This window comes from Nomascus leucogenys, chromosome 11 (genome assembly GCF_006542625.1).
Source record: "Nomascus leucogenys isolate Asia chromosome 11, Asia_NLE_v1, whole genome shotgun sequence".
Classification (NCBI taxonomy): Eukaryota; Metazoa; Chordata; class Mammalia; order Primates; family Hylobatidae; genus Nomascus; species Nomascus leucogenys.
Window position 1 is genome coordinate 12,256,668 of NC_044391.1, and position 25,997 is coordinate 12,282,664.

Below are 25,997 nucleotides of genomic sequence, written 5' to 3' on the forward strand. Positions count from 1 at the left end.
TTGCCACTGCACTCCAGCCTGGATGACAATGTGAGACTCCATCTCAAAAAAAAAAAAAAAAAATCTATATTCACTTTTTGTATAGTGTCTGCACATAGAACGTATTCAATAAGTATTGGTTCATTTCTTTATCTTGGCTTATTTATATTATCATTAATTTTAATATATTTTAAATTTTGAACATATAACACATCATTACTTAAAAGTAGATTACCTAATCATAAATATTTTCCAAATAGAAAGTCTATCTAATGATGAAAAAGCATTACGTTATACACTGCAACTTAAAAATTTAACTATTGTAAACTAAAATTCTCTTTCCTCATGAATATATGAAATTCATAATTCCTATAGATTATTAGGCTTTAGTGAGATTTAAAAAATGTATAGCTTTATTATAGGAATATAAGTATGTTTAAGTTGAAATGGTTGCTAGAAAATGTATTAAAAAATCACTCTACTTTCTTTCCCATATAAAACCCAACTCTCATAATTATCTAGCATATCATCAAATCACGAGTGTTGCTTGAAATAGTCATGACCAGATGTTAAGTACAGTTTTGTCTTCATAATTTTAACAAGATATTGTTTAGTTTTTTTCTTGTCTTTTAAAGCTCACTGATTACATAATACATTCTCTCTCCACAAAGTATATAAAGTTTGTTCCAACAAAAGTATACAAAAAGGTAAAATATATTAAAAATGAAATTTTAGGACTGTGATCTGATGAAAACAGTAGAAAATGAAGGTAAGAGGAGAAATCTGGAGATAAAAATTTTTTTCAGTAAATATTCTTATACTCATTCTGAATCACTAGAAATGATATCTCTAATTGTCCCTTTATGTAACCTGATCCTGTAATTCAAATAAAGTTCTATTGTCATTAAGTGGGTTAAATAATCGTATCAATACTCCATCTAAGGAAGTATACTACTACTACTTTACCTTTCCACCCTCACCATTTATGTTCTGCTATACAAGGAAAAGAAAACTATATGTCATGTTTTCCTCCTTAAAATTATGAAGAATTCTGAATCTTTGGAAAGAATGGAAAATAAAGTTTGAAGTTTTTCTTTATAAAAGTAAATATCCTTTAGCACAGAGTTAGCTGGTACTCCCCCAAATCCATTCTCTACTAATGTTAGTAATAGAATTCCAAATATTTAGCTGGGCACATGAAGACTAAGTCACCCTTTCAGCCAGGTTTGGCCGTGTAACTAAGTTCATGGCCAAGGGAACCTAAGCAGGAGAGCTACGCCTGGGCTCTTGGGATATATTCTTAAGGAAAGGCTGCACTTCCTTCTTTTCTCTCTGGTTGCTTGGAACACAGACCTGATAATGGGTCCTTAAGCACCCATTCTGTACATGAAATGGAGCTGAATATTGGGAATAATTCAGCTGAGTATTGGGAATAATTCAGTAACAGACAGAATCTGAGTCCCCAGTGATTCCTGAAACTACCATGTCAACTCGGGACTTCTACCTCTAGTTTGCTTTTATATGAAGGAAAAATAAAATTATTATCTTGTATTTTTGTCAATTTAGCAAAACCTAATTCTAACTGATAAAACCACATTCATGAGACTTTCTTTCATATTGATAGCATACTTAATATATATTGCAAACAACAACTCATAAAGGCATAGATAGAATCCCTTAATATCACACAAAGATCAGAAGCAGTTAGAGAGCTGAGGCTGTGGGGCAGTGGCAGAACAATGGGATGAGCCAGGGCTCTGGCTTTGGTGGTTTTGCAGATGGTACTGCCAGAACTGGAATAGAAACTTGAAAATTTTAGAGAAAACCCAGTTTTAGGGGGAAACGACATGATCTGTGTTTGTAAGATGTCATTTGAAGTACCTATTGGACATCCAGGTGGATAGCTGCACAAGAGTTTGTCTTTTTGAGTAAACCTCAGAAGAGCATGCAGATACACTAAACTCCAGGCATGACGCTATAAGAGGGTTCCAAAAAATTTAGCTAAAATTTGGGCCACATTGCTATGATGTTACTCAAAACATGAAAGTCAGGATAATACAATTGTACATCATCGACGACATGCAGAAGTGATCAGGATATCTCATTTTCCAGCCCTCTCTCTTCCACCAAACAGTACTGTTTTGTAAAGGAGACTGCAGAGTTTCCACAGGGATCATTAGACTAAAGAGGGCTTTTGTTATATTTTTAGATATGTGAACATCTTGAGAATACTCATAATATTACAAGGTACACAGAGTTTGAAGATTCAAATTAATGAATTAAGGTGGCTGAGAAATATACAAATCATGAGCATGATATTGAGAACGATAAGAACTATTTACTAAGCCTGTAATCAAAGTGTACCATCTATATTTGGGAAACATCAAGTTAGAGTCTCAAACTGGTCTATTTAAGAACTCATCTCACAGGTTGCACAGCCACAGAACACCCCTAGTTCTATAAAAGTAAGTGAAAGCAATTTTAAATCTGCAAACAAAGACAGTCGTCCACAGCTGCTTAAAAAATAAAAATAAAATCACCTCTCTAGGTCAGGAACTCTTGCGGGTTTCTGAATTGGCAGGGTCATTTCCCCAGAGGCTGAAAAGAACGGACCTGCACTCATTCCATTTTATGCTACTGCTTGCTCGCTTGTGCTCTTGTTTGATTTGCATTTCAACTCCATTTCTGCCAACAAATGCAGCCCCAGGTTCTCCTTAGAAGAACTTCTTCCCGGCCAGGCACGGAGTCAAATTACAAACCGAAGTGGGGAAGGAGGCCAAACGAAGATCCACCTGGCTTGCTCTTTATGTAGGAGTTTACTAGGGCTGCACCTGGGATTGGCTTTCTCTGCCAGGCCTTTTCTATTATCTCTTTCAGCTGTAAGGTAGGTTGAGCCTCTCCTTTTCTCCGACAGTGTTTTAAATTTTTTAACTATTCATGCTTTTAAACTCTTTTAAAAGTGTTGCAGATCCTTTAGGATTCTGATTAAATTTTAATATACATGAATACGATTAAAAATAAGTAAATAATAAAACTAAGGTTTTGAATGTAAAATAGAGTAGATCTTGTTCCCAGGACTGGCTCTGCCTCCAGCTATGTGACCCTGGGCAAGTCAGACTTTTCTGTTCGTGTGTGTGTGTGTGTGTGTGTGTGTGTGTGTGTGTGTGTGTAAAATGAAGAGCTGATTTTTAACAGGCCTTGGAAGTTGTCAAAGTCTATGTATTATAGACTTGTAATGTAATGCAAAATGACCCTATGAAAAAGATGGTAATTTTCTTTGAAGGTGTTTCTCTCTTTCATAAAACACCTTCTGATATCAGCAATAAAGGGCAGGGACCATTACTGCTTTTCTTTGTTTCAGAATACATTTTGAACTTTTTCCCAACAAAGTCCCTTAGAATTCTTACCAATACACATTTCTCTGCAGTTCTATTTCTGTCTCACAAGCCTGTTGCTTTTCTTTTTCAATAGCTACATTCCCTTCCCCCATAAAAGATAAATAAATCTCCTCTGCTAAACTGGCCTTTCCCTGCTAACTTTCAACTCCATGGTAAGAAGCAACTCGCATGTTAGCCAGGTGTATTTAGAGATGAGGAGGCCATGTTCCTTTAGTTCACATCTCAAACAGCTGTGGGCAAGGCCTGTCCGAAAAGCAGTTTGACCTCTGAATAACTTCTTGCTCATATCCTACCCAGATGATAGCAGTGTTTTCTTGTTTAAATAAGTGTTTTCCTTCCCTCCTACTTTCCTGGAAAATAATTAAGTCAAACGTCCACGACACAGTATAAAACAAAGGGCCAGGTGGAATTAATATTGAAAATCCACCCCTAAATGTATTCTAATTATGAATTATTTGAACATTTCCTTTTCTCTAAAATGGATGCAGTTTTAGAACCTGCCTATGTAAAGGTGCAGTGGTGATTAAATGAGATAAAACAGAGCCTGGAAAACAGTAAGCACTGAATAAGCATTATCTATTGTTATTTGATCATCTTCAAATGTAATTAAAAACTTATGATGAAACATTTGTCAATTTCATGCTAACTAGAGAAATCTTTGTAATTTCATGTGTAAAATTTGCTAGTGTTTTCACCATTTGAGAAACTACATTATTCCCTTGATAATAAATGCACAGACCTCTTGAATCTATTAAGTGTGATAAGATTCTTGGGAAAGTAAGGAAGAAGGGGCAAGACTTAAAAGATTAGGAATCTGGAAAAATTCAACAAAGAAAGAGGAAAGATAAAAGAGAGAAACACTAAATATAATTAAATAATTATGTCATAATGGAAGTGTTCATAAAATAGAAAAAAATAATATTCCAATAGGCAGGATTTAAGATTACCACAATATTGAAAGATTAAGGAAGGAAGAACTGAAAAGCACAGTAAAATCTTGCTATATACTCCAGAAGCTATTTGCACTTCTCAGTTAACACTTTTAGATTCTTGGTTTATGCCTGTTTCCCAAACTTGCTTGTATTTATAAGAAGGGTAGGGGTCAAGGTTTATTTATTCACCGTGGTATCCCCAGCACCTAGTACTATCATAGTAAATGCTCAACAAACATGTGCTGATTTAAAACAGAGTCGTATGACAGAAGCCAGTGGAAACCACCTCCCCAACACTACTGCCAAAGGAATTTGGAGATGCTATTACTAAAAGAGTAAACAAAAGAGATTATAATGCAATCGTATTTTTGAATCGAAAGAAAACAAGACAAAAACTGAACATGATTTCTGACACATTCATTTAAAAAATATTTATCATGTAGTACCTAGCCTAGCCCATGTTCTCCTGGAGCTTAGAATCTAGTAATAAAGACTATATTCATATCTGTGTATGCAAATGATAATTTAATTAATTGAGGTAAGTGTCCTGAAATAGAAGTGTGTCATCCTGTGCAATGTGTAACTGGATCAGGAAGGTGGGTGGGGGGATGATTGGTGATATTTCAGCTGAATGATGAAGTAGGCATTAGTCAGGCAAAAGCTGGTGGGTGGGGGGATAATTCCAGGCAGAAAGAACAGCAGATGCAAAGGTTTTGAGGCAGGAAAGAGCTTCCTGGCCTACTCCCAGAACCGAAAGATACCAGTGTAGCTAGAATATAGTGGACAAAAGGAAAAGAGGTGAGTGAGGAGTTGAGCCATCAGGGATAGTTCATCTATTGGTCAGCTGATAAGAAAACATTGAGAAAATTCAAACAGGAGAATAATACAGAGTTACATTTTTAAAATGTATATTCTAGCTGGATGTGGTGGTGCATGCCTGGAGTCCCATCTGCTTGGGAAACTGAGGTGAGAGGATTGCTTGAACCCAGGAGTTCAATATGGTATTGAGCCATGATGGCACCACTGCACTCCAGCCTGGGCCACAGAAGAGACCCTGTCTCAAAAAAAAAAAAAAAAAAGGATACAAGATGGAGAGTAAATGTGGAGAAACACACTTTTGAGATTGCTGTAGTAATGAATACAGTTTTGAGATTACTATAGTAATGAAAGTGGAAGAAAATTGTGCCTTGGGCTAAAGTGGAGCCATTGGAGATAGAAACATGTGAGTGATTTAAGATGTATTTAGAAGGTAAAACTGATGTCTGGGTGATTGGCTGAATGGAGAAAGAAGGACACAAATAGGTTAAAAATGACTTTCTGGATCCTAGCTTGGGCAAGCCCGATGGATGTTCTTTTTATTGAGAAGAAGATTGAAGGGCAAGGAGAGACTGGGGTTCAGTTTTAGAAATGTTCAGTTTAGATGCTGAGAGCACATCCAAGCAGTGACGTTAAGTGCACAGATGAGCCTTTGCTTTTATCTCCACCTGCTTCAGTGCTTTCCCATTGAGCTGCTTTGCTGAGATCCAGCCAACCTCCCCTGTAAAGTCATGGTGGTGGAAAGATGCTAAAGCATTTGAAGCTGAGAAGGGAGTTGTAATATTTTAGAGAGCAATTTTAATAAGTACTAGAGCCCTAATGTACAGATTGGTAACTATAGTTAAGAAGACGTTGTAGACTTGAAATTTGTTGAGAGTAAAAATCAAGTGTTCTCATCTCACACATACACAGTGACTGTGAGGTGATTAATATATTAATTAATTTGATTGTGGTAATCATTTTGCAATGTGTACATATATCAAACATCTTGTTTTACACCTTAAATATATACAATTTTTATTTGTCAATCATACCTTAATAAGGTGGATAAAAAAGACATTACTGAGGAAGTTTAGAAGTAAAAAGAAGAACAAGATGATGAAAGAATAAAAATGGGACATTGTGAATGTGGAAGAACTGCATTCTCTGTGCTTGTTAATTTTGGGATGACTCATTGTATTTGGTTTGTAAGTGGATTTTTGGAAATACAAGTGATTGTAATTAAGAGGAAAGAGGCTAATAAAGAAGAATAATGCTTTAGATCTTTTCGTTGACCTCACTTATAAGGACATGTAAATGCCTTCAGAAAACTTCTCCCAGCTCCCCTCAACTTCTTTTTTAATCTTTTTTTCCTTTTTCTTCTTTCATTTTTATTTTCTTTCATAATCTTTACATGTCTTTCTTTTCCTTGGTGCCCCATTTCTAGAGCGGGAAATTTAGGAAGATGAGGGGATGTTGTAAACACCAGAAAGATTTTTAAAAACAGGCAATTTTTTTAGCTTTAGTACTGTTAAAATAGGACTACCTTCATAGTTTTGTGTAATCAATTTTGGTTCTGTATTATTGATAGGAAAGTTCCTATAGATGGTACATATATGTCAAGAAAAATATGCATCAACTCCTTCTGTCTGAATTTTACTCAAACTAAGAAAAGAGTAAATCATGTAAAAAAGAAGTTTGATCTGGGAAAATTTGCTGAGATGCTTTTGTAGAGAAAAAATATTGTACATTATAAAGACATAGAAATCTCAAACCGTGTAGTAATAACTGCCTCTCGTTTAGAAAGTAAATTTGAAAATCAAGTTTTTCTGGGCTGCATTTATCATAACTCTAGTGTCTTAAGAGGAAATGAAATATTAGCTCTGTAATTGTAAGGCGGTTCTGTAATACAGTAAATCTGAAGAATGTCGTCTACCATACTCCCTCATGGAGCTTCAAGACACACATGAGCTAGATCTAAAGACTCTTAACTATCCCACAGCAAAGTGGCCTGTATAAAGCATCCCAGCATCTCCAAAGCTTACTTAAGCCTTGAACATTTTATTCTTCTCAGTATAGCTTTTAAGGATCCTGCAAAAGACCAGTTTGGTTAAAGCTTATGAGAGTCATTAAAGAAATATTTCCTTCTTTAGAGAACATTTGTAGTTAGAGATTCTATCCTTCTTGTTCATTCACATATTCTGCAACCTTCACTATTGGGAAGTACTGCCTGGTGCCTAAACTATCTGATTGAAATGTCAATCTTATTTTTCACAAATTCTTACATTTTTAACCAAAAGGACCTGAGCATTTCCTCTCAGACTTTTTGGACAACTGAAGAAACATATTTAATCATATTTGCACCTTCTCTTCTCTAATCTAGATATCTTTAATCACTTTATTTCATAAAGTCAATTTTCCACATACTAAATTATTCATTATTTTTAATAGGATATAAATTCTTTGTTTTATGGCACAACAATATATTTTGAGCTATTACTACATTTAGGTTTTAATTCATCTAAAAAGTCAGAAACTGGAAAACTGCACACTTTTGTAAAGCTTTAAAAATACAAGAAAAATAATTAATATGAAAATCCATCTGCCTTTGGTTCACCCCATTTCCTTGCAACATGCTACCCATATTGATTTCTCTCAGTTAAGAAAACTCATCAAATGAAAACCTTTTGTTCCTTAAGTAATGATGCTGTGAAGCTTCTCAATGCACAACAGATTGGATATTTGCACGTATGTAATGAATGGACTATTGTGGACTCAGGATATTTTTGCAATAATTTATCCTTTAACTTTACCCTCCAATGTTACAACATCAACCTTTCATGGAAGAATCTTTTCCCAGATGGGAAAAAGTATTCACTAGCATAATCTAAACTCTATTAGTTTGATAAAATATTTATCCATAAGCAAACTAAAATTTAATTTATTTCTATTTTTAATAACCACATTGCAAACATAAATGTATAAACTCTCTAGTGAATAATTTCTCTTTTCCAGGTGCATTGTCTATTGTATAAATACAATAAAATCTTTTAAAATAGCCCCACTTACTAATTCAAATCTAAATAATCCAACTAAATATAAAATCTTAAAATTCTTAATCCTCATTGAGAGTTGCATAATTTTTACAAAAATCCCAAATGTCTTGTTAACACTGATAAGGCTTCAAGAAGAGGGTGAATTATAGAATATTAATAATTATAAAATATATATTGGATACCATATGTGAAGCACTGTACAAAATAGTGTACAAATATTGCTAATATGACAATGCTAAATGTCCTCAAGGAGCTCAAACTCACTGGAGGTGATTACACATTGAAACAAAGCAGAATAGCCAGGCATGGTGGCTCACGCCTGTAATCTCAGCACTTTGGGACAACGAGGTGGGTAGATCACAAGGTCAGGAGTTCAAGACCAGCTTGGCCAAGACGGTGAAACACCGTCTCTACTAAAAATGAAAAAATTAGCCAGGCATGGCGGCATGCGCCTGTAATCTCAAGCTACTCGGGTGATTGAGGCAAGGAATTGCTTAAACCTGGGAGGTGGAGGTTGCAGTGAGCCGAGATCATTCCACTGCACTCCAGCCTGGGCAGCAGAGCGAGACTCCATCTCAAAAAAAAAAAAAAAATTAAAAAAAAAAGCAGAATAAAACGAAACTAATCTAATTCAGTCATACACACACTATTGTAACAAATGAAAAGAAAGCATCAACAATTCATAATTGTCAAATCGTGGAACCAATCCAAATGCCCATCAATCAACGAGTAGATGAAGAAACTGTGGTGTGTGTATGTATATAGATGGAATACTATATCTACACATATAGTATACATATATATCATGTATACATATATGTGGTGATATAGATATATATATATGTATATATGATGGAATACTACACAGCCATAAACAGGAATGAATTAACAGCATTTGCAGTGACCTGGGTGAAATTGGAGACTATTATTCTAAGTGAAGTAGCTCAGGAATGGAAAACCAAACATCGTATGTTCTCACCAATATGTGGATGCTAAGCTATGAGGACACAAAGGCATAAGAATGATGCAATGGACTTTGGGGACTTGGGGGGAAGAGTGGGAGGGTGGCGAGGGATAAAAGACTACAAATATGGTGCAGTGTATACTGCTTCAGTGATGAGTGCACCAAAATTTTGCAAATACCACTAAAGAACTTACTCATTTAACCAAATACCACCTGTATCCCAATAACTTGTGGGAAAAAAATAATAAATAATAAAATAATAAAACATTTAAATATATATGTAAAAAAATAAAAGAAAGCATAAGCAGCCACTGCAGCCGGCTGAGGAAATGATGATTTTTTGGATAGGGATGTTAAGGATGGAATCACATAGGAAACTCAGTGACATATGAAGGTTTTTAAATGTTGAAGAAAAGTATGATGTTCTTAGGGACTGTTTGAACACAGACATGAAGTTTAAATATGAAGACATGTTCAAAAATTATGAAAATAAAATAATGTTAAGGAGTATTTGAGTGGGATGAGGGTCTGAAGTTGGCTTGGAGTTAGATTGTATGTCTGATTGATAAGTTTTTTGTTTTCATTGGTGCTTTTTTGATGTTGTTATTATTTACTTTTAAAATCCATAAATAAACATATAACCTATGATCCCATACTTCTTTTGAATTATATAAAATAAAATTAAGTTTCTTTCCTTTGCCAGGTATTTTCTGTCTTGCTTAGCTGTGCTTTAGGCAATGATATATTTTTCATAATACTGTAAACTCTTTGCCAATTACTAGAAGTATTCCTTTCATCTTACTTTTAATTCTTGGCTTTTAAAAATAACACATGCAATCAAGATATTTGTAAATATAAGGGACAAAAGAAAAATATAGAGTGCCAAGAATAAAACTTTTAATGTGAATTATACATCAGAGGCTTGTAATTTGGTGAAAGTGATGTAGAAAACTTTTTAAGGATTGTATAGGTTAAGGATGGCGCCTGTGTAGGAGAATAATAAAATAGAATGGCAATAGAACTCCAGAACTAAAACACACAGGAAATGCAGACCAAGATGATTCTATTCAGGACATTGACAAATGGTAACTATTTAGAGCATCACAATTTATAAGAGTAAATAAATAAGAAACCAACAAAAATATTTTTTAAGTATTATTTATTAGACCCCAGGTATTTAAACAGCTCACTCCCTAACTTTTACTGAGGACCCTGTTCAAATATCTCTTAAAGAAGCTTTGCTGGACTATTCTATTTAAAGAGCAGAATATAAGTTTAGAATGGAATGGGATTCTAGAAAAGAGAGAAAAAAAAGGTCAACATTTAGAGAAATCAGCAGTTAATATATTTGAAATATTCTTACTGTCACCATAAATAAGTATATATTCTGCTTTAATCACAATCACTTAAAAGATTAGGTATTTTAATATGGGCTATAGAATTAGATACATTAATCATCATTTGAAATCACTATCTATGCCAGAATAAATTAGTACAGCAACCTTTTGGGGGGAAAAGGCAATAAAATACAATTTGAAATAATCAGTGGTGTTATAGAGCTCTCTTTGCTTAGATCATTGATGACTAGTTCTTCCAATTTGAATAAAATGAATTCGTTGGATTCTTATTTATTCTTAACTGAATGCACACTTTAAAGAGATACCCAAAGTGATCCATTAAATAATTTAAAATTACCTTTGTATTATATAGTGGCATGAGAAAGGAAATTAGGTGACAATTCATGGGAATATTTTGTATATATTGGCAAATCACAACATAGCGCCATTCTAGCAAATACGAAGAATAAACGAATAGTTACATTTTACAGTGGGAGAAACTAAAGTGCATAGAGATTAATGGTTTACTGAAGACCATCTATATTGCTGTGGATATTAGTTGGAATAAAATGATATTTTTTGTCTTAGTTCTATAAACAAGTTATACTACAGTTTTTGCAAGAACGTATATGTAATTTTTGTCAGTGAAGTCAACGTCGTTGCTATTTTCTGCATTTAAGCCCTAAGACAGATATAAATATGTACATGTAAATAATTACAACAGAGAAAATAAGCATTTTGATAAAATATTTTATTAATAATAATAATATAATCATGGTTATAAAAATAACAACTTTATTAACTACAGAAAGTTTATAATACAAGTCATAACCACAGTGTTCCCTTTTTTGGGTAAGCATACAGCTATACCACTCAATAGGCAGCTTATTAATTTCCTATTTACATACAAGACAAACAGTCATAGCATCCACAGTATTTCATTTTCAGTTTCCTAAAGACAGAAACTTTCTGTGCAAATGGAAATGAACCTACTTAAAAGTTACACTGTCAAGATATATATGGTCCAAAAAATTTTAACTTTTTTTACATTAGTAAATTCTTAGCTCCAACCTTAGTTGAATGTTGAAAGATAACTTCTTTTTGGACTTTATCATGACAAGTGATTTATTTTAAAATTATGTATTTTAAAAACAAAGGCCATGTACTTTTACCAAAATTAGTTTTATTTTTTAAATGAGTTTGCCTATATATATGGGATGTCATTAATTATAATAGTATTTTTTGAATCTCAATAAATCGATTTAAGGCTTTTTAGTATAAGAGCTTATTAAAATTCTTTACCTCATGATCTCTATATTGCAAAACCAGTATTTCTTTAAAAAAAAGTTTAAAAACAACAACGAAATGCCTGACAGCAATTTCCCACTTCTTGACAGTGTTCTTTTCAAGAGAATGTTGTGGCTATAACATTCACTTTGTACAGTACCATTGGTACCAACAAGAAATATTCACAGGAATAAGTGAAATACAATTTTGCTATCACATGCCATTATTGTTAATTTTCTTGCCTTCCAGTGTCTCACACTTCCCATAATTTGAAACACTTAGATAGCAAGCAAAAGCCTGTTAATACTAGAAATTGACTCAATAGATTTTACTGAGGACCTGCCCACAGCATATAGGTAAAAGTCATTACACATTTTACAATAAAATTAAAGAAGTATACAAAAGGATTATCATTCCTTCTGCACGGCAGAGGCATTATGAAAAATATTTTAGTTTTACACTTCAATTCCTGGTAGACATGAGAAAATGTCTACAATTATAACAGTACACAACCACTATTCAAACAGCCAAACCAAAAATCTCATTGAAACCTTCTGATTTAAAAGATCCTTTTGTCAATGACACAAAATAAAGTGGATTGTTGGATTTTTAAAAATGTTTAATACTTCATTCAGCAAAGAACACCTAGTAAATAGTATCTTCCACCAGCAAATAATGACATGACTCTACCCTGTTCTACCACCTAAAATAACATGGACCTCGTTCATCTAACTTTCATTGTCAATTCCACCCATGTCCCTCTATCACAAAAAGAGCCTCCCAAAGACAGAATTACTTTGTACAGTTTGTTTGATGATTTATTCGTGGTATTGTTTTTAACCTTGAATAAAATGAAAAATACTAGGCTCAAAATGTCTAAATACTTAGCTGCATCTTGTATCTAGCTAATCTTTATCTGTATTTCCAGGAAATTTAGAGGAAGAGTCATAAAAGAAGTATTTTTAAAATGTGAGTATTTAAAAGTATGACAATTTTTATACAAGTTTTACAAATATCATTAATATGCAACAATAAAATTTCACTGGTTCAGCCAGAAGAAACTATGAAATATACTTTATATTTTGGCAATATATTCTTGAAATTTCTAGGTGTTCTTATTAAAATGGTGTATAAGGAAAAGAGAAATACAATCAGATAAGATGATAGAGACTAGCAACTAGTTGGACGTCTTTTTGCTTCCACTTTAAGTTTCTTGATGCCAGCGCATATCTTATTATGAAAAAAATTGTATAAGCATTTCTGGACTTGCTGCCCCATATTCTGTGGACTAAGCTCTTCATAAACTTAAAACCATTTTAGTCCAGATGGAACAGTATTCTAAAGAGCTGGTAGGGAATCCTTTGGGGACTTGGCCTTGATAAAAATCACTCAAGAAAACTAAGTCAGAGAAATGGGAATACTGGATTCATACCATTCAAAAATTATTTTTAAAGATGTTTTGTACAGGAAGATTTCTGCAAAAATTCAAAGCCTATCCTATTACTTTTTGTTATTCTATTTCTCAACAAATACATGATCTTTAGCTAAGCATGACAAATACAATGATAAATATGATAATTTGGCTGTTATACAGAACACAAAATTTAAATGTCTGTTACATATGGCATTAGGAGTGAACTTTGTAAAATGAAATAAGAAAAAATAAACATATCTTGATAAAATACCTGATTCAACAGATTCCACTCTACTTCAAAAAAAATAAACGAATACAGAGTTGAGACAAACTAGTTTCTTTCCTTTTACAAGTTGTCTTTTACTTCAAAAAAGCTTTATTAGGCTAAAATCTTCCAGGTTGAGAAAAGTATTTTTATATTTTTCTCCAATATATACTTTCATGCATGACTTGATGAAGGGTATTTATAAAACTTTGGAGACATGGAAATTTTCCTCTTAAATTTTTTAAAATTTAAAGGCAGTGAGCTAGAAGCCAATCACAGCAGCAAGTCTTAGAATTAACTTATTTAAATACATTTTTAATGACCAAAACACTTTTAAACTTCTTCAGTTAGATACTGATCTGAGCACTTAAGAAATGCTTTAGGAAAATAGATCTACAAATATCTTGTGTAAATAAGTGGCCTTAAGTTTGGAGGAAACAAATTACACAAATAGAACTATTACCCTCTTTCCTTTAAGAATTAGAAACTACATGAAATAACTAGGATAATGAATACATGTAAACACCTAGATTAGGTGTTATTTAACCCTGGGTGATGGCCACACCTGAAATGCCAACCAAAGAAGATCATTTGCAGATTATATATGGAGAATTAGCTAGTCATTTTGATCTTGCATCATTTTTTAATATTTCTACTGGTCTTTAGAGATTTCTGTTTTTCTGAGGTAAAACTATAGGTACATACTTCTAAAATATTTAGGGGTGACATTAGGTACAACATAATTTAAACTGTAGTGCATGCACATGTGTACCTAGGCATGTGTACATGGGTATGTGGTTTTGTAAAAAGTGTGTTTGTGTACCAGTATTGCAGGATACATGGTGAAGAGAAATGAATGAACTATAACTATAGCATATGAAATGTAATATAATTTAATACAGGGCTACAATTTAGGGACACAAGGTATAAATTGTTTTGGTGAGGTTAAAATAACATTTAATTTATGGTTTACTCATTATTAAGAAACCAACATCAGAAAGCAGCTTAGACAGATTGATTTTTTTTTTCCCATGAAATCCTTATCATCCAGCAATTATACCTGTGTGTTTTTTTAATCCATTCAAGTATCTTCAGGAGATATGTTATTACACTTGCATGTACCTTAATTCACTTCAACATTGACAAAATAACACTGACAAACAAAACAACAGAAAACACCCATAAACATTAATGAGAATTTCAACAAACATGACTCTCCAGTAGTTGTCTTAGGATTGTTCTAAGTGACATTCTAAATTCCACATTCTCTGAAATCTTCATGTAAAAGACAGTTGTACTGGTGGGTGCTTCAGACACACTTACTTCAGCTATGACTGTGGTACCTTATATGTTAAAATAATTTTGTGTATCCATTTTGCATAATATGCTACTCGGACAAAAATACCAGGACGATTTGGAATGGCACATCCACGACCAGGAACAATGACACCAAGAACCATTCTCATTTTATGTTGCTCACAAACAAGTGGGCCACCATAATCCCCCTAGGAGTAGGACATACAAAAACAAAGTATTATTAGGAATTTTTTAAAAGTTCATTAACATAATCATATATAGATTTGCATCTCAGAGATATATACAGAAAAAGAGAATAACTGCAACTGAAATATGAAGATATAGAAATTAGTGTACTAGACCATTTGTTGACTTTCTACTGAATTAGCCAAGACTGAGATAAGTACAAAGTTTAAAGTGTTCTATTATGTGTAGTATTCTCCTAAAAATGACTTGCCTTTTCCAAAATAGTCAACCATCCTTTTAAGTGTGATTTGCCTTTGTTGGATGCAGACTAACATATAACCATTGGTACCTATTTAATAAGGCAGATTTGATATTTATTTTGATCTTCTTATGTTCAATATAGAAAATTTGGAACATGTAGAAAAATACAAGTAAAAAAGAAATAATTTGTAATCATATAGTTTTAACAATTAAACTGCATTACATTTTCTCTTATTTCTAAAGCTTTTTTTTTTTTGCCTCTCCCAATCTTGCCCTAGATGATCTTAACAAGTTAAATAAAAAACTTGTTGTCAACAAAATAATTCTGTTAATTGAAATTGCTTTTCCAGGCAAGGAATATTCCTCCACTTACTGCTGGTATTAGTCGTTAATATAGTTATAGTTATATTTTATACCCTCCTTTCTGTAGCGTGTCCTGTGATTTCATGGCATTTCTTATATGGTAAGCCTGTTGCATCATCAGATAGAGAGAGATGAAAGATGAACAGATAGCTTTATTTGTGTTGTGTATATATACATACATATATTCATTTATGGTTTTATTTATATAAATATAATTATATAAAAATATATAATAAGTAAATATAAATAAACAATGCACATAGTGTTATATATAACAACTACAACTGTGCTGCACCACTTTCATGAACCATGTAGCCTCCTAAGAATGCAGTTGCTGGCTTTTGGTATCCTTATATGCAGAAGAGTGTTTGGAACTACCTTAATTTTCCCTCAACAGCGATGGGGGAAACCACTGCAAAATTAATTTAAGTGATTCAAATGGAAAGAAGAGAGCCATTGGCATTCTATGATGGGGAAAACCAAGTTAGGGGTAAAGTAAAATATCAAACAGTAAAGAAAAATAGTTTATTCCAAGAGACTACATAAACTATGCCAGTTGAGGAAAGAAAACTGATTTTTAAACAAATGTACTAGTGATTACTGACACAAACTCCTCAAAGTCATTCACTCTGGAGACTTTCACTAAATATGATGTTACTGCTATTATACAAACATTTGGGAGATATCTCCTTCAAATTTATTTCAGTGGCTAAATTACCTTGATTTAATTGTCAGTGACATATATATTTTTAAAAACATTCTGGAGGATAAATACATTTTTGAGAAGTGGCAGAATCTACTTGAGGTCAAGTCTTATCAATAAAGTTAAAAACAACATATATAGTATACAGATATGAATAATTCAAGCTGAAGAGGGAAGTGAAAAATATATAGGTGATAATCCAAATTAAAGGCTATTCTTCAAAAGCAGTTGTCAAATTGGTTTTAGTAATGACAATAATTAGATGATCTGTAAGGTTGGGTCTAGTTAGAAACTTCTGTGTTTTCCAGATGCTTATTGCTTTTTCTTTTTAAAGTATTTCTTTCTCCTAGTAAATGTTCCCTTGTTATAATGAACAATGGTTTCATTGTTCATGATTTACTAGAAAGGCAACAAATTTGAAACTGTTTATAAACATATAATCTGTTTCTAACCATATCATTTTTAAGCAGTTCTAAAAACTCAGTAAACAGTAAACATTTTCTCTTCTTTTCAGAATAAAATCTCAGAGCAAGGTGTATAACACTTGCATTTCAATACATATTTATGTTCCATACTTACAGCATGCATTCTCCTACATGTCGAAGGACATTTCACTATCACTGAACTCATTTCATCCTTTGCCACACACAGCATTCCACAATCCCACAGCCCTGAAGCTTGGAGAACATGTCTCTCACATTCAAAATCTAACTAAACTAACAGTTTAATAGCTTGTCTATGTAAAATAGGGATAGGAACATTGCCAAGCCAAAATAACAGTTGCTTAACAAATGAAATGTCCAAGCTCGTAAAGTCACAAACTTTGACCTTTAGCTTTTTAAAATAGAATCTGTTTAAACACATACACGGAGCGAGAGAGCAAAAGAGAGACCAGCTTACCCAAAAAGAGATTTAAAAGTTTAAAACCAGCCATCTCTGAATGATATAATTAGTGGAGTTCACTTCGAGATAATTTGGGAAGATGAGATAAATTTAGAAAAACATTAGAAAAATGCAAACTATTGATCTAACTGATTTGGATACTTCTCATTTGAATAGCTCTCCCTTGGAGTTCCGGCTCTACATACTTATTTTTTGAGTGACAAATGTCATCATAGTTTGCTGCTAATAAAACATTGATTATCTCACTGCTTAGTTAAAAGAAATGCAGAATATTACAGAGTTAATTTTCCCAATTCCTTTCTCCTAGAACAAGTTGGTATACAACATTTTTGATCTGAGAAAAATAAACAGAAAAAAAAACATGAAACACTAAGCTATTAATCACATACTCCTTATTAAAGAACTTCCTTTTTACCTCACATGGTCCTGATCCAATCTTTTCAGCCCCAGCACATATTTCAGACTCATTGAGAGTCACCTTCCCTCGATGATGCTGGCTGCATTTCTCATTTCCCATTATATAGAGATGTGCCACTCGTAATAGACCATCATAGTTGATCACTAGATTGATGCAAAAAACATACAACGTGAGAAAATTAAGAAACAAAGACAAATGTGTTCTTTTTAAAATAAAATAAATATGGCCTCATCTTTTGAAAACTAGCTTACATCCAGTGTAGCCCCAGCCATAAACACTGCAACTGGTCTTTTCAGGAATTGTGCATCCATAATTAGGTAAATCAATTGTACTAACAAAATCATCCAGGACAGCAGGCCTGAAAACACAAAATACAATGGTAAGTACTCTCAACTGGATTCAACACAAAATTAACATATTAAATGTAGTGTTCATGTTTAATATGGCATTTACAGAGAATGAAGTCCTGTTTCTTAAAAAAAAAAAAAAGTGGGAATATCCAAATATAATGATGAAATTTGGAATAGGTAGTAAAGAAATGAGTCATGTATTTGCCAATATTTAAGAATAAATGGTCAATGCTATTTTTTAAAAGAATTATTTTACATTTGAAAGTTATCGAATAACTGCTAAGTTTCCATTTTAAAACAGACTAACCAGACTGTTGGCCCTATGTTAGTTATTCATTTTTTACAGTTTTGCAAATACCTCTCTCTATATACACACAGAGAGACCCATACGCACGCATACATACATATACATACATATATATATAGCATGTAACATATATTTATAATGCATCTGTATGAGAGAGAAAGAACTGCCACACAGCTGAAGAAAATGTTCCAACAATTCTTGTCCGGATGAAAAATACAAAATCTTCTAAAGTAACTAACCTGGCAAGCTTCATTAAAACCAGATCTGATCCTTCAGGGCCATATACCAGCTGAGAAATATTGAGAACCTGTTTGCGTTTCTCATCTCCTCTTCCGTGGACATCATGAATTCCAAGCCAAGCTTCATAATCTTTCAAGTCTCTGTTTTGAAGGAAAAAAATTTAAATGTAAAACATAGCAATTCCAAATTCTGTAGTATTATTCCTATCTATTGTTATTTTAGACTATTAAGGCAAATAACCTAAATTTAAAATTTGATTCAGAGTATAGTAAAGAACAACACATTTGTTATGGGAGAGTCTGAATACTACAAACATACATAAGCAGAAAGAGGCTTTAAATTGCTGAGATTCTAAAGGACTATTTTAGAAACTTGCTTATGCTTGCTAGAGTAAGTCACTTGTGAAAAAATGCTCAGGTAAAGCACTTTACATGAATTATAATTTTTTCTGCAAATTTTGCTTTGTTTATGTCAGCTGTGTATATATTTGGTTTGGTAACAGGGGTTGAAGTTTTCTACAAACAAAATCAAAGTGACCTTGCTGAGAAGCAGGAAGGAAGTTTACGAATGCTGCCTCTTTATCTTTTCCTTAGGCTAATTTTCACTGAAAATTTTGCCCGGGATGATCCTGAGGCTGACTCTACAGGAGAAAGAAGTAGTGAGGATTGAAAAAAGCCTATTGATAATTTAGAAAAAAAAAAAAGAATTATATCTAGAAATACAGGGTACAAGTAGAAAGTTGGGATATAAAACATTTACATAATTCTAGCAAAATTTTCCCCAACTGAGGGTAACACTAATTGTGAAAAGAGGTGAACTGAAGTAGTGTCTTGTAAATATCAGTGAAGTCAAAGTAAGTTTTATAAGTCAAATTCTAAAAATAAAATAATTTGTTCACCCCATTTGTGAATCTCTGTAAAATGAGTACATATTATAACATTAAGAGCAAAGTGGAAGACATATACATTTTAAAGGCTCAAAATAATACTAGTTTTAAAAACACTTTACCGAGAAGGGAAACACTGTCGTGCAGTAAGAACCCAACTTTCCTTTATCAATGATCCTCCGCAGATATGTTTATTTCTGTGAAAAAGAGGAAAGAGAAACAAGTAACATCTGTGCAGAAAGAGTGACTGCCAATTAATGCAAAGCCTGTGGTTCCATTTGTTAAAAATAAATGCACTGCAGAGGAAAATATAGAAATTAACCCAACTGGAATAAAATGAGAACTTCTTTTATCTGAAGGGTGATATTTGGTGATTGTAGCGTTAGCTTTTTTTCATAATGTGACTACAAATTTATGAAATCAATTTTACTTTTGTGTAGTCTAAAGTTATTACACATCAGTAGCCATCCCGAACACACACATTCGTGTGTATGTGCATCTATCCTTGTGAGGAACGTATGTGCTACAAATATAGGATAATTATAATTTTTTAAAAATGTGAATCTATTTTAAATTCAGTGTTTGCTTATTGAAAATGCAAAGTTGAGTTCTTATTTGAACCCTGAAAACCATCTAGTGCTAGCAATTTTATTTGTGCACTATTTCCTCCTTCTACTACCATTATGTAGTTTTGATATATTAACTTAAAATGTAACTGAATCTGAATAAATTACTTTTTCCAGTATAAGATCAGGATTATAGTATTTCATCTCTGAAGTAAAACAATTTTGCAAGGCAAATCATTTAGGAAATTGTAAAATATTTGTAGAGTATGATGAGTACTAGTACATTTTTTTGATGATATCCAAAATCTGTAAATCCATTTGTTTTGGCAGAGACATGGAAAAAGCACAACTTTTCATAATTTACATTTCCAAAGAGTACAGATGTTCAGTGCTTCAGAGGGTAATACTAGAAGATTCCCAGACTGAGACCACAGTTATTTATGGCCTTTACCACACAGGAGGATAAGAATATATATTGACTTTTAACTTCTATCCTTCTCAGTATGAGTTTTGGAAGAATAACTAAGCAGCTGTTGTTGCTAAGAACTTGGATTTAAAAAGGAAAAAAACTAAAAATTTACAGTACTCTAATCTGATGGAAAAATAGCTTCACCTGCTTCTCCAACAATGGAGATGACCAAAGCAGTATCCTTGTGAATTCTCTTACTGGAAAAAATAACTTAGAAGTATTAATATATGTCTTCTTTTATCCTCTGGGGTTATAAGATAAGCAAAGAATCACCAATTAACTCAAATGTGGATTATTGAAAGATTTCTCCTTCCTTCCTTCCTTTTTTTTTTTTTTGAGACAGACTCACGCTCAGTAGCTGGGATTACAGGCGTGTGCCACCATGCCCGGCTAATTTTTGTGTTTTTAGTACAGATGGGGTTTTACCATGTTGGCCAGGCTGCTCTTGAACTCCTGACCTCAAGTGATACACCTGCCTCAGCCTCCCAAACTGCTGGGATTACAGGTGTGAGCCACCACACCCAGCCTCTTGAAAGATTTTCTATAATTAAGAAAATTAAACACTCCAACAGAATTCTAAAGTCTTTACTAAATCCTCATACTGCACACTCAGCTTTAATATTCTGGTTAGTTTCACAATTCTATTTTAGTACTACACACCTAGGACAGCTATACTACAATTATTGGCATAAATATTTATAAAATCTGATGAGCCATTCCTTGAGAAAAGGGTATACTAAAAAAGAACTTTAGGCCATCTCCTACAACATTGTGGTCATCTAAAGTCACATATATCAAATTATACAAACTCTTGCTTTCCAATAATTGGTTTATTCATAAAAGGACTTCTGTTTCAAGTTGTCTCTATTCTAATGTCACTGTGATTTAATAATAGTAACAGATATACTTTCTTTTTCTCTACTCTAGGAGGCTAGCAGTGAGGGAACAGGAGAGTATTCTAAAAGAGGGGATATTTAGGTTGAAATTTGAAGGAGAAAGAATTTTCAGGCATAAAACATGGAGGAAGAAAGCCACAACGTGTTGTGGGAACAACAGCATAAAGGCTTGGAGGAAGAAACATGAGTTATCTAGAAAACAAGAGACAATGTAGTTCAAATTCAGATGTATCTTGGGGTGTGCTGCATGGTGAGGTTCTGACAGAGATAGCCAAAGACATAAATATTTTAGCATTCCAATTAACATACAGAATAATATATGTAGTTTATGAAAGTAGTAAGATCAGATTTTAAGTTAACTTATATTTTCAATATTTAATTCTTATGACATAATTATTAAGCATAATTTTCTCTAACAATATGATTTGCAAAGTGATTTTCTGTAGAACATGTCATTGATTCTTAAGAGCATTGAGAAATAGACATGTCAAGAATTCTGTATCCCCACTGATTATTATAATATCAAGACTATTTAACTATTGGCCTTTTTGTAATGATAAAATGCTCTAGAATTTAAAATTGCCATTTTTCATTTGATTGACCAGGAAAAAGTCAGAAATTAAAAACAAATATAAATGTTTTGACATGATCATGCATAAACATATTAGAAAATAAACCCATAATATCCTAGATTAGAAATTTAATAACAAGTATCATAACTACTATGGTAATATTAAGGTTTCAATAGGTCCTCCGTATTTTGCTTAATCGGAACCAAAGTGTCTCTTAGAATCAGGGACAATGCCAACACATATGGGACCTTTGTGAAGATTTAAAAAGGCACTACCTCGGGAGGCACAAATTATAGTCCAGAGCTTACAGTCTGGCAAGCAGAATTGTGATCAGTCTCCTCTTTTACTGCCTCACCCAGGGGCCCTGTGGAGGATACAACCTTCAGGACCACATGTGTCCATATTTCTGGGAATAGGACTCTTGTACATATTCTGGATATGCATGACTTGCATCTATTAATACTTACCTGTATCTCAAACTAACCATCCATCCTACGTTTGTTCGTGTTGGAATCCCATTTACAACTCGCAATTGTTTCGTTTTGGCACAAGATATTACAGGATCTGAAACAGGACCAAACATAACATTTTAAAATAAGAATTTGAAATAATCAGTGCCTCTTAGTTTTCTTAAATGCAATGATAATTAGACAAATGTAACTATTCTTATTGTGTCCAAAAAACAGTTTGGAGAAAGAGTAGTTTTATATCACCGCAGCATTATATTAAGCCCTTAACACTTGCCATCTTCATCTAAGAAGTTGAGTAACTCAGAAAAACAAATCAACTCAAAGCAGACAGGATTGCCATGAGAGTGACAATGGCTTTGCTCACAATACACTAAGACCGAGCTCCTCAGGTCTAATCCCTCACCACCCTCAACATAAAATAAACCAAAGTTATTTACAATGGTTATTTCTAAAGGTCAGTAGAAATCAATAGATTCAGTGAAAAAAACAAAACCAAGCTTTACTTGGATATTACTTCTGAATTTGTACAGTTAGATTGTAGATTTATTCAATGTCTTACCAACATTTGATTTATTGAAATCATATCCAAATGATGCAATTATTATATTCAAATCATTATGTCCAAAGACATAATACAAAATTCACTAGAGTAAATGTTTTCCTGACCCTCCTCTGTGCTCCTCGCCTTATCCCCTCTACTTCTGCCCATGGTCTAGAATAGATTTCCATTTGCTTCTTGAGCCTGGGGCACAGCAGGTGGTATTTTAAATCAAAAACACTTGAGTAACTTCCTTCAGCTCAAGAGAAATGTGAAAATAAAATACAAGTGGCCCCCAACAGATTCTTAAACTGAAGATTGACTGAATATCTCAGACTGTGTCATCTTGTGCCCACTTGACTGTAGGGCATGCAGAGAAGTTTACAAATAGAGTAGAATAGAGGCACTGAATAACTTTCCAAATTTCAGGTTTCATTCTTCCTGACTTCAGCATCCTAATTTTATTAAGTCATGGTATATATAAAGGTGGTCCATTATACGCATTGTGCCCCAAATTAAAAGTAAATATAAACACTCTTTTCAAAATCACATATACCATCTTATAAATTTTTTGCAAGAGAATTGAATTTTTATATTCAGTATGCAGTTGCCTTTGAAACTCCTTTACACCTATGCATAGAAAAAAATATTTTAAAAAGTAAAAATAAATAAACTTCTTTTTATAATGGAAGCTAATATAGATAATTTTCTTTGAAAGAAATAATGACACTTCTGACACACAGAGAGAGACTCAGAATATACTTTATATTGTGAAATATTACTTACGGTCTAAATTGACTATTGTGGGTGTGGTATCACCTTCACCTGTAAAAATAAATGTATAGATAAATACATAATTCATATATGCATATATCTGTTATATAAAACCAAATATATATTAAAATCCAAGTATCAATGAATTCAGTAATTTACTAAAATTCTTTTTGTTGTTGTTGTTTTGTTTTGTTTTGAGACAGAGTCTCATTCTGTCACCCAGGCTGGGGTCCAGTGGTGCTATCTCAGCTCACTGCAACCTCCCCCTCTCAGGTTCAAGGGATTCTCCTGACTCAGCCTCCCAAGTAGCTGGGACCACAGGCACACACCACCACACCCAGCTACTTTTTGTATTTTTAGTAGAGACGGGATTTCGCCATGTTGGCCAGGCTGGTCTCAAACTCCTGACCTCAAATGATCCCCCTGCCTCAGCCTCCCAAAGTGCTAGGATTATAGGCATGAGCCACCACACCTGGCCAATTTACTAAAATTCTTGACATTTTATTCAGAGATAAAATGTAAACTCTTTTGAGTAATTATACACCACGTTTACTGGATAATATTGTAAGTATATGCCCTCTGGTACCAGGTGATATGAGCAGAGCCCTATTTTGTGACTATGGAGGCCCTCAGGTGTGTGTTTTGATGATCACTGGCCATTTGAATTACAGTGCCGTCATCAAGGAGCTGCCTCGATCCACCAAGATGTCCAATATCCTACACCATGAACATTCCATTGAATAGCACTCGTGTTCATTATTGTCTACTTGGACTCTTCATATTGATAGGCCATTTGCTTCTGTAATTTGAATCATTTAATTTATTTCTGAAAACTTTTAGTTTTATATGGTTAAGGATAATTGCAACTACACAAACTTCATAAATCTCTGCAAGGATTCTAGAAGATAGATATCAATGTCACTAACGGAAAAAGAGGAATAATACAATATAATTATGCTTTGTTGCTTGAATATTTCAAGGGTTGATTTTTCCAGATGCTAGTAAAAATATGGAAAAAAGAGAACACTGAAAACTACAAATTAATTCTAATTAAAACCTGTAGCTTACTACTTTTTCATCTCTACTGGGGCTGAATTGCCACAAATAAGAGAAAGGCTTGGAAGATGCGAGGATTTTGAAATACTTATGCTGTAATGAATGAGACACAAGACATTTCCTGGAGCTTAATGTGTGACTATTCAGAATTGATGGCATAGAGTTCAGTCAGGCACTGTTTAGACTCAGATGGTCGTTAATCCCTGGAAATGCCCTGAGCTCAAATAAGCCAGCAACAAACCAATAATGTATATGGATTCCTTTGTAATAGACGCCAATGTGATTGTTATTTATGAGGATAGTTGTGAGAATTAATATATACTTATTTAAGTTCATTTTTCAGATCTATGTATTTTCAATGAATAGGTTAATGGTAAACATACAAAATTCATCATTTCTCTTTCCCTGTAGCTTATCCTAGAGGAGGGTTTGTCAGTCAGCTGAGGTCAGTGTTTCAGTTCATTAAGTATGAGTTAAGATTGAGGCAGACTATGGTAACAAAACATCAAGGATATTGGTTTTCCACGTAAGTCAAATACATGAAAATGTTAAATAAGTGGATATTTATTTCTTATTTTGTGATGAGAAAGACTGGTTATTTGTTCTATCTTTACTTGTATATTAAGTCTCTTATTTCTAAGCATTAAGCTAATAGGTCAACAAAGTGCTTAGTTAACTCTTGTATCTTACAATATATTTAGTTTAAAAAATTTGTAGATATGGCCTTGCATGGTGGCTCGTGCCTCCCAGCACTTTGGGAGGCTGAGGTGGGTGGATCACAAGGTGAGGAGTTCAAGACCAGTCTGGCCAACATAGTGAAACCTTGAATCTACTAGAAATACAAAAAATCAGCCAGGAGTGGTGGCAGGCATCTGTAATCCCAGCTCCTTGGGAGGCTGAGGCAGGAGAATCGCTTAAACCTGGGAGGTGGAGGTTGCAGTGAGCCGAGATTGTGCCACTGCACTCCAGCCTGGGCAACAGTGTGAGACTCTGTCTCAAAAAAAAAATTGTAGATACTATACATTTTGGGTTTTAATAATTAATAGTAATGTATATGTTTTGCTTTCTGTAATCCAATATTTCTCACACTTTAGCATAAACTGAAATACCTTTTACAATTAAATTTCTGGGGATTCTGTGTTGGTGGCTGGATGCATCCATTTAACAAGCATCCTAGGTTCTTCTGTTGCATGCGTGGAGGAAAACTTGAAAAACTACTTTCTAGGCCTTTTCCATTTCACTGCCAAATACTATTCTCACTTTTCTTCCTTTACTTTCACCACTATCTATACTACACTATCTATACCACACTACTT

The 25,997-nt window shown here is 33.4% G+C and overlaps 1 protein-coding gene across 4 annotated transcripts in view; it reads right to left on the reverse strand.

Moving 5' to 3' along the window:
- Window positions 1–11,197: 11,197 nt before the first annotated feature.
- The window catches only part of HGF (hepatocyte growth factor), a 71,250-nt gene continuing 56,450 nt past the window's right edge, over window positions 11,198–25,997 (reverse strand). For 2 of the 4 annotated variants that reach the window (XM_012510221.2, XM_003252219.4), the window contains exons 12-18: window positions 23,638–23,676; window positions 22,311–22,407; window positions 19,463–19,537; window positions 18,454–18,594; window positions 17,809–17,915; window positions 17,555–17,700; window positions 11,198–14,932 (exon numbers count right to left, since the gene is read on the reverse strand). In XM_012510221.2, the coding sequence (XP_012365675.1) occupies window positions 14,756–14,932; window positions 17,555–17,700; window positions 17,809–17,915; window positions 18,454–18,594; window positions 19,463–19,537; window positions 22,311–22,407; window positions 23,638–23,676 (782 nt within the window). In that variant the 3' untranslated portion in view covers window positions 11,198–14,755. Of the gene's footprint in view, window positions 14,933–17,554; window positions 17,701–17,808; window positions 17,916–18,453; window positions 18,601–19,462; window positions 19,538–22,310; window positions 22,408–23,637; window positions 23,677–25,997 lie in introns of all 4 variants that reach the window. The other 2 variants (XM_030822003.1, XM_030822004.1) reach the window with 2 other exon arrangements.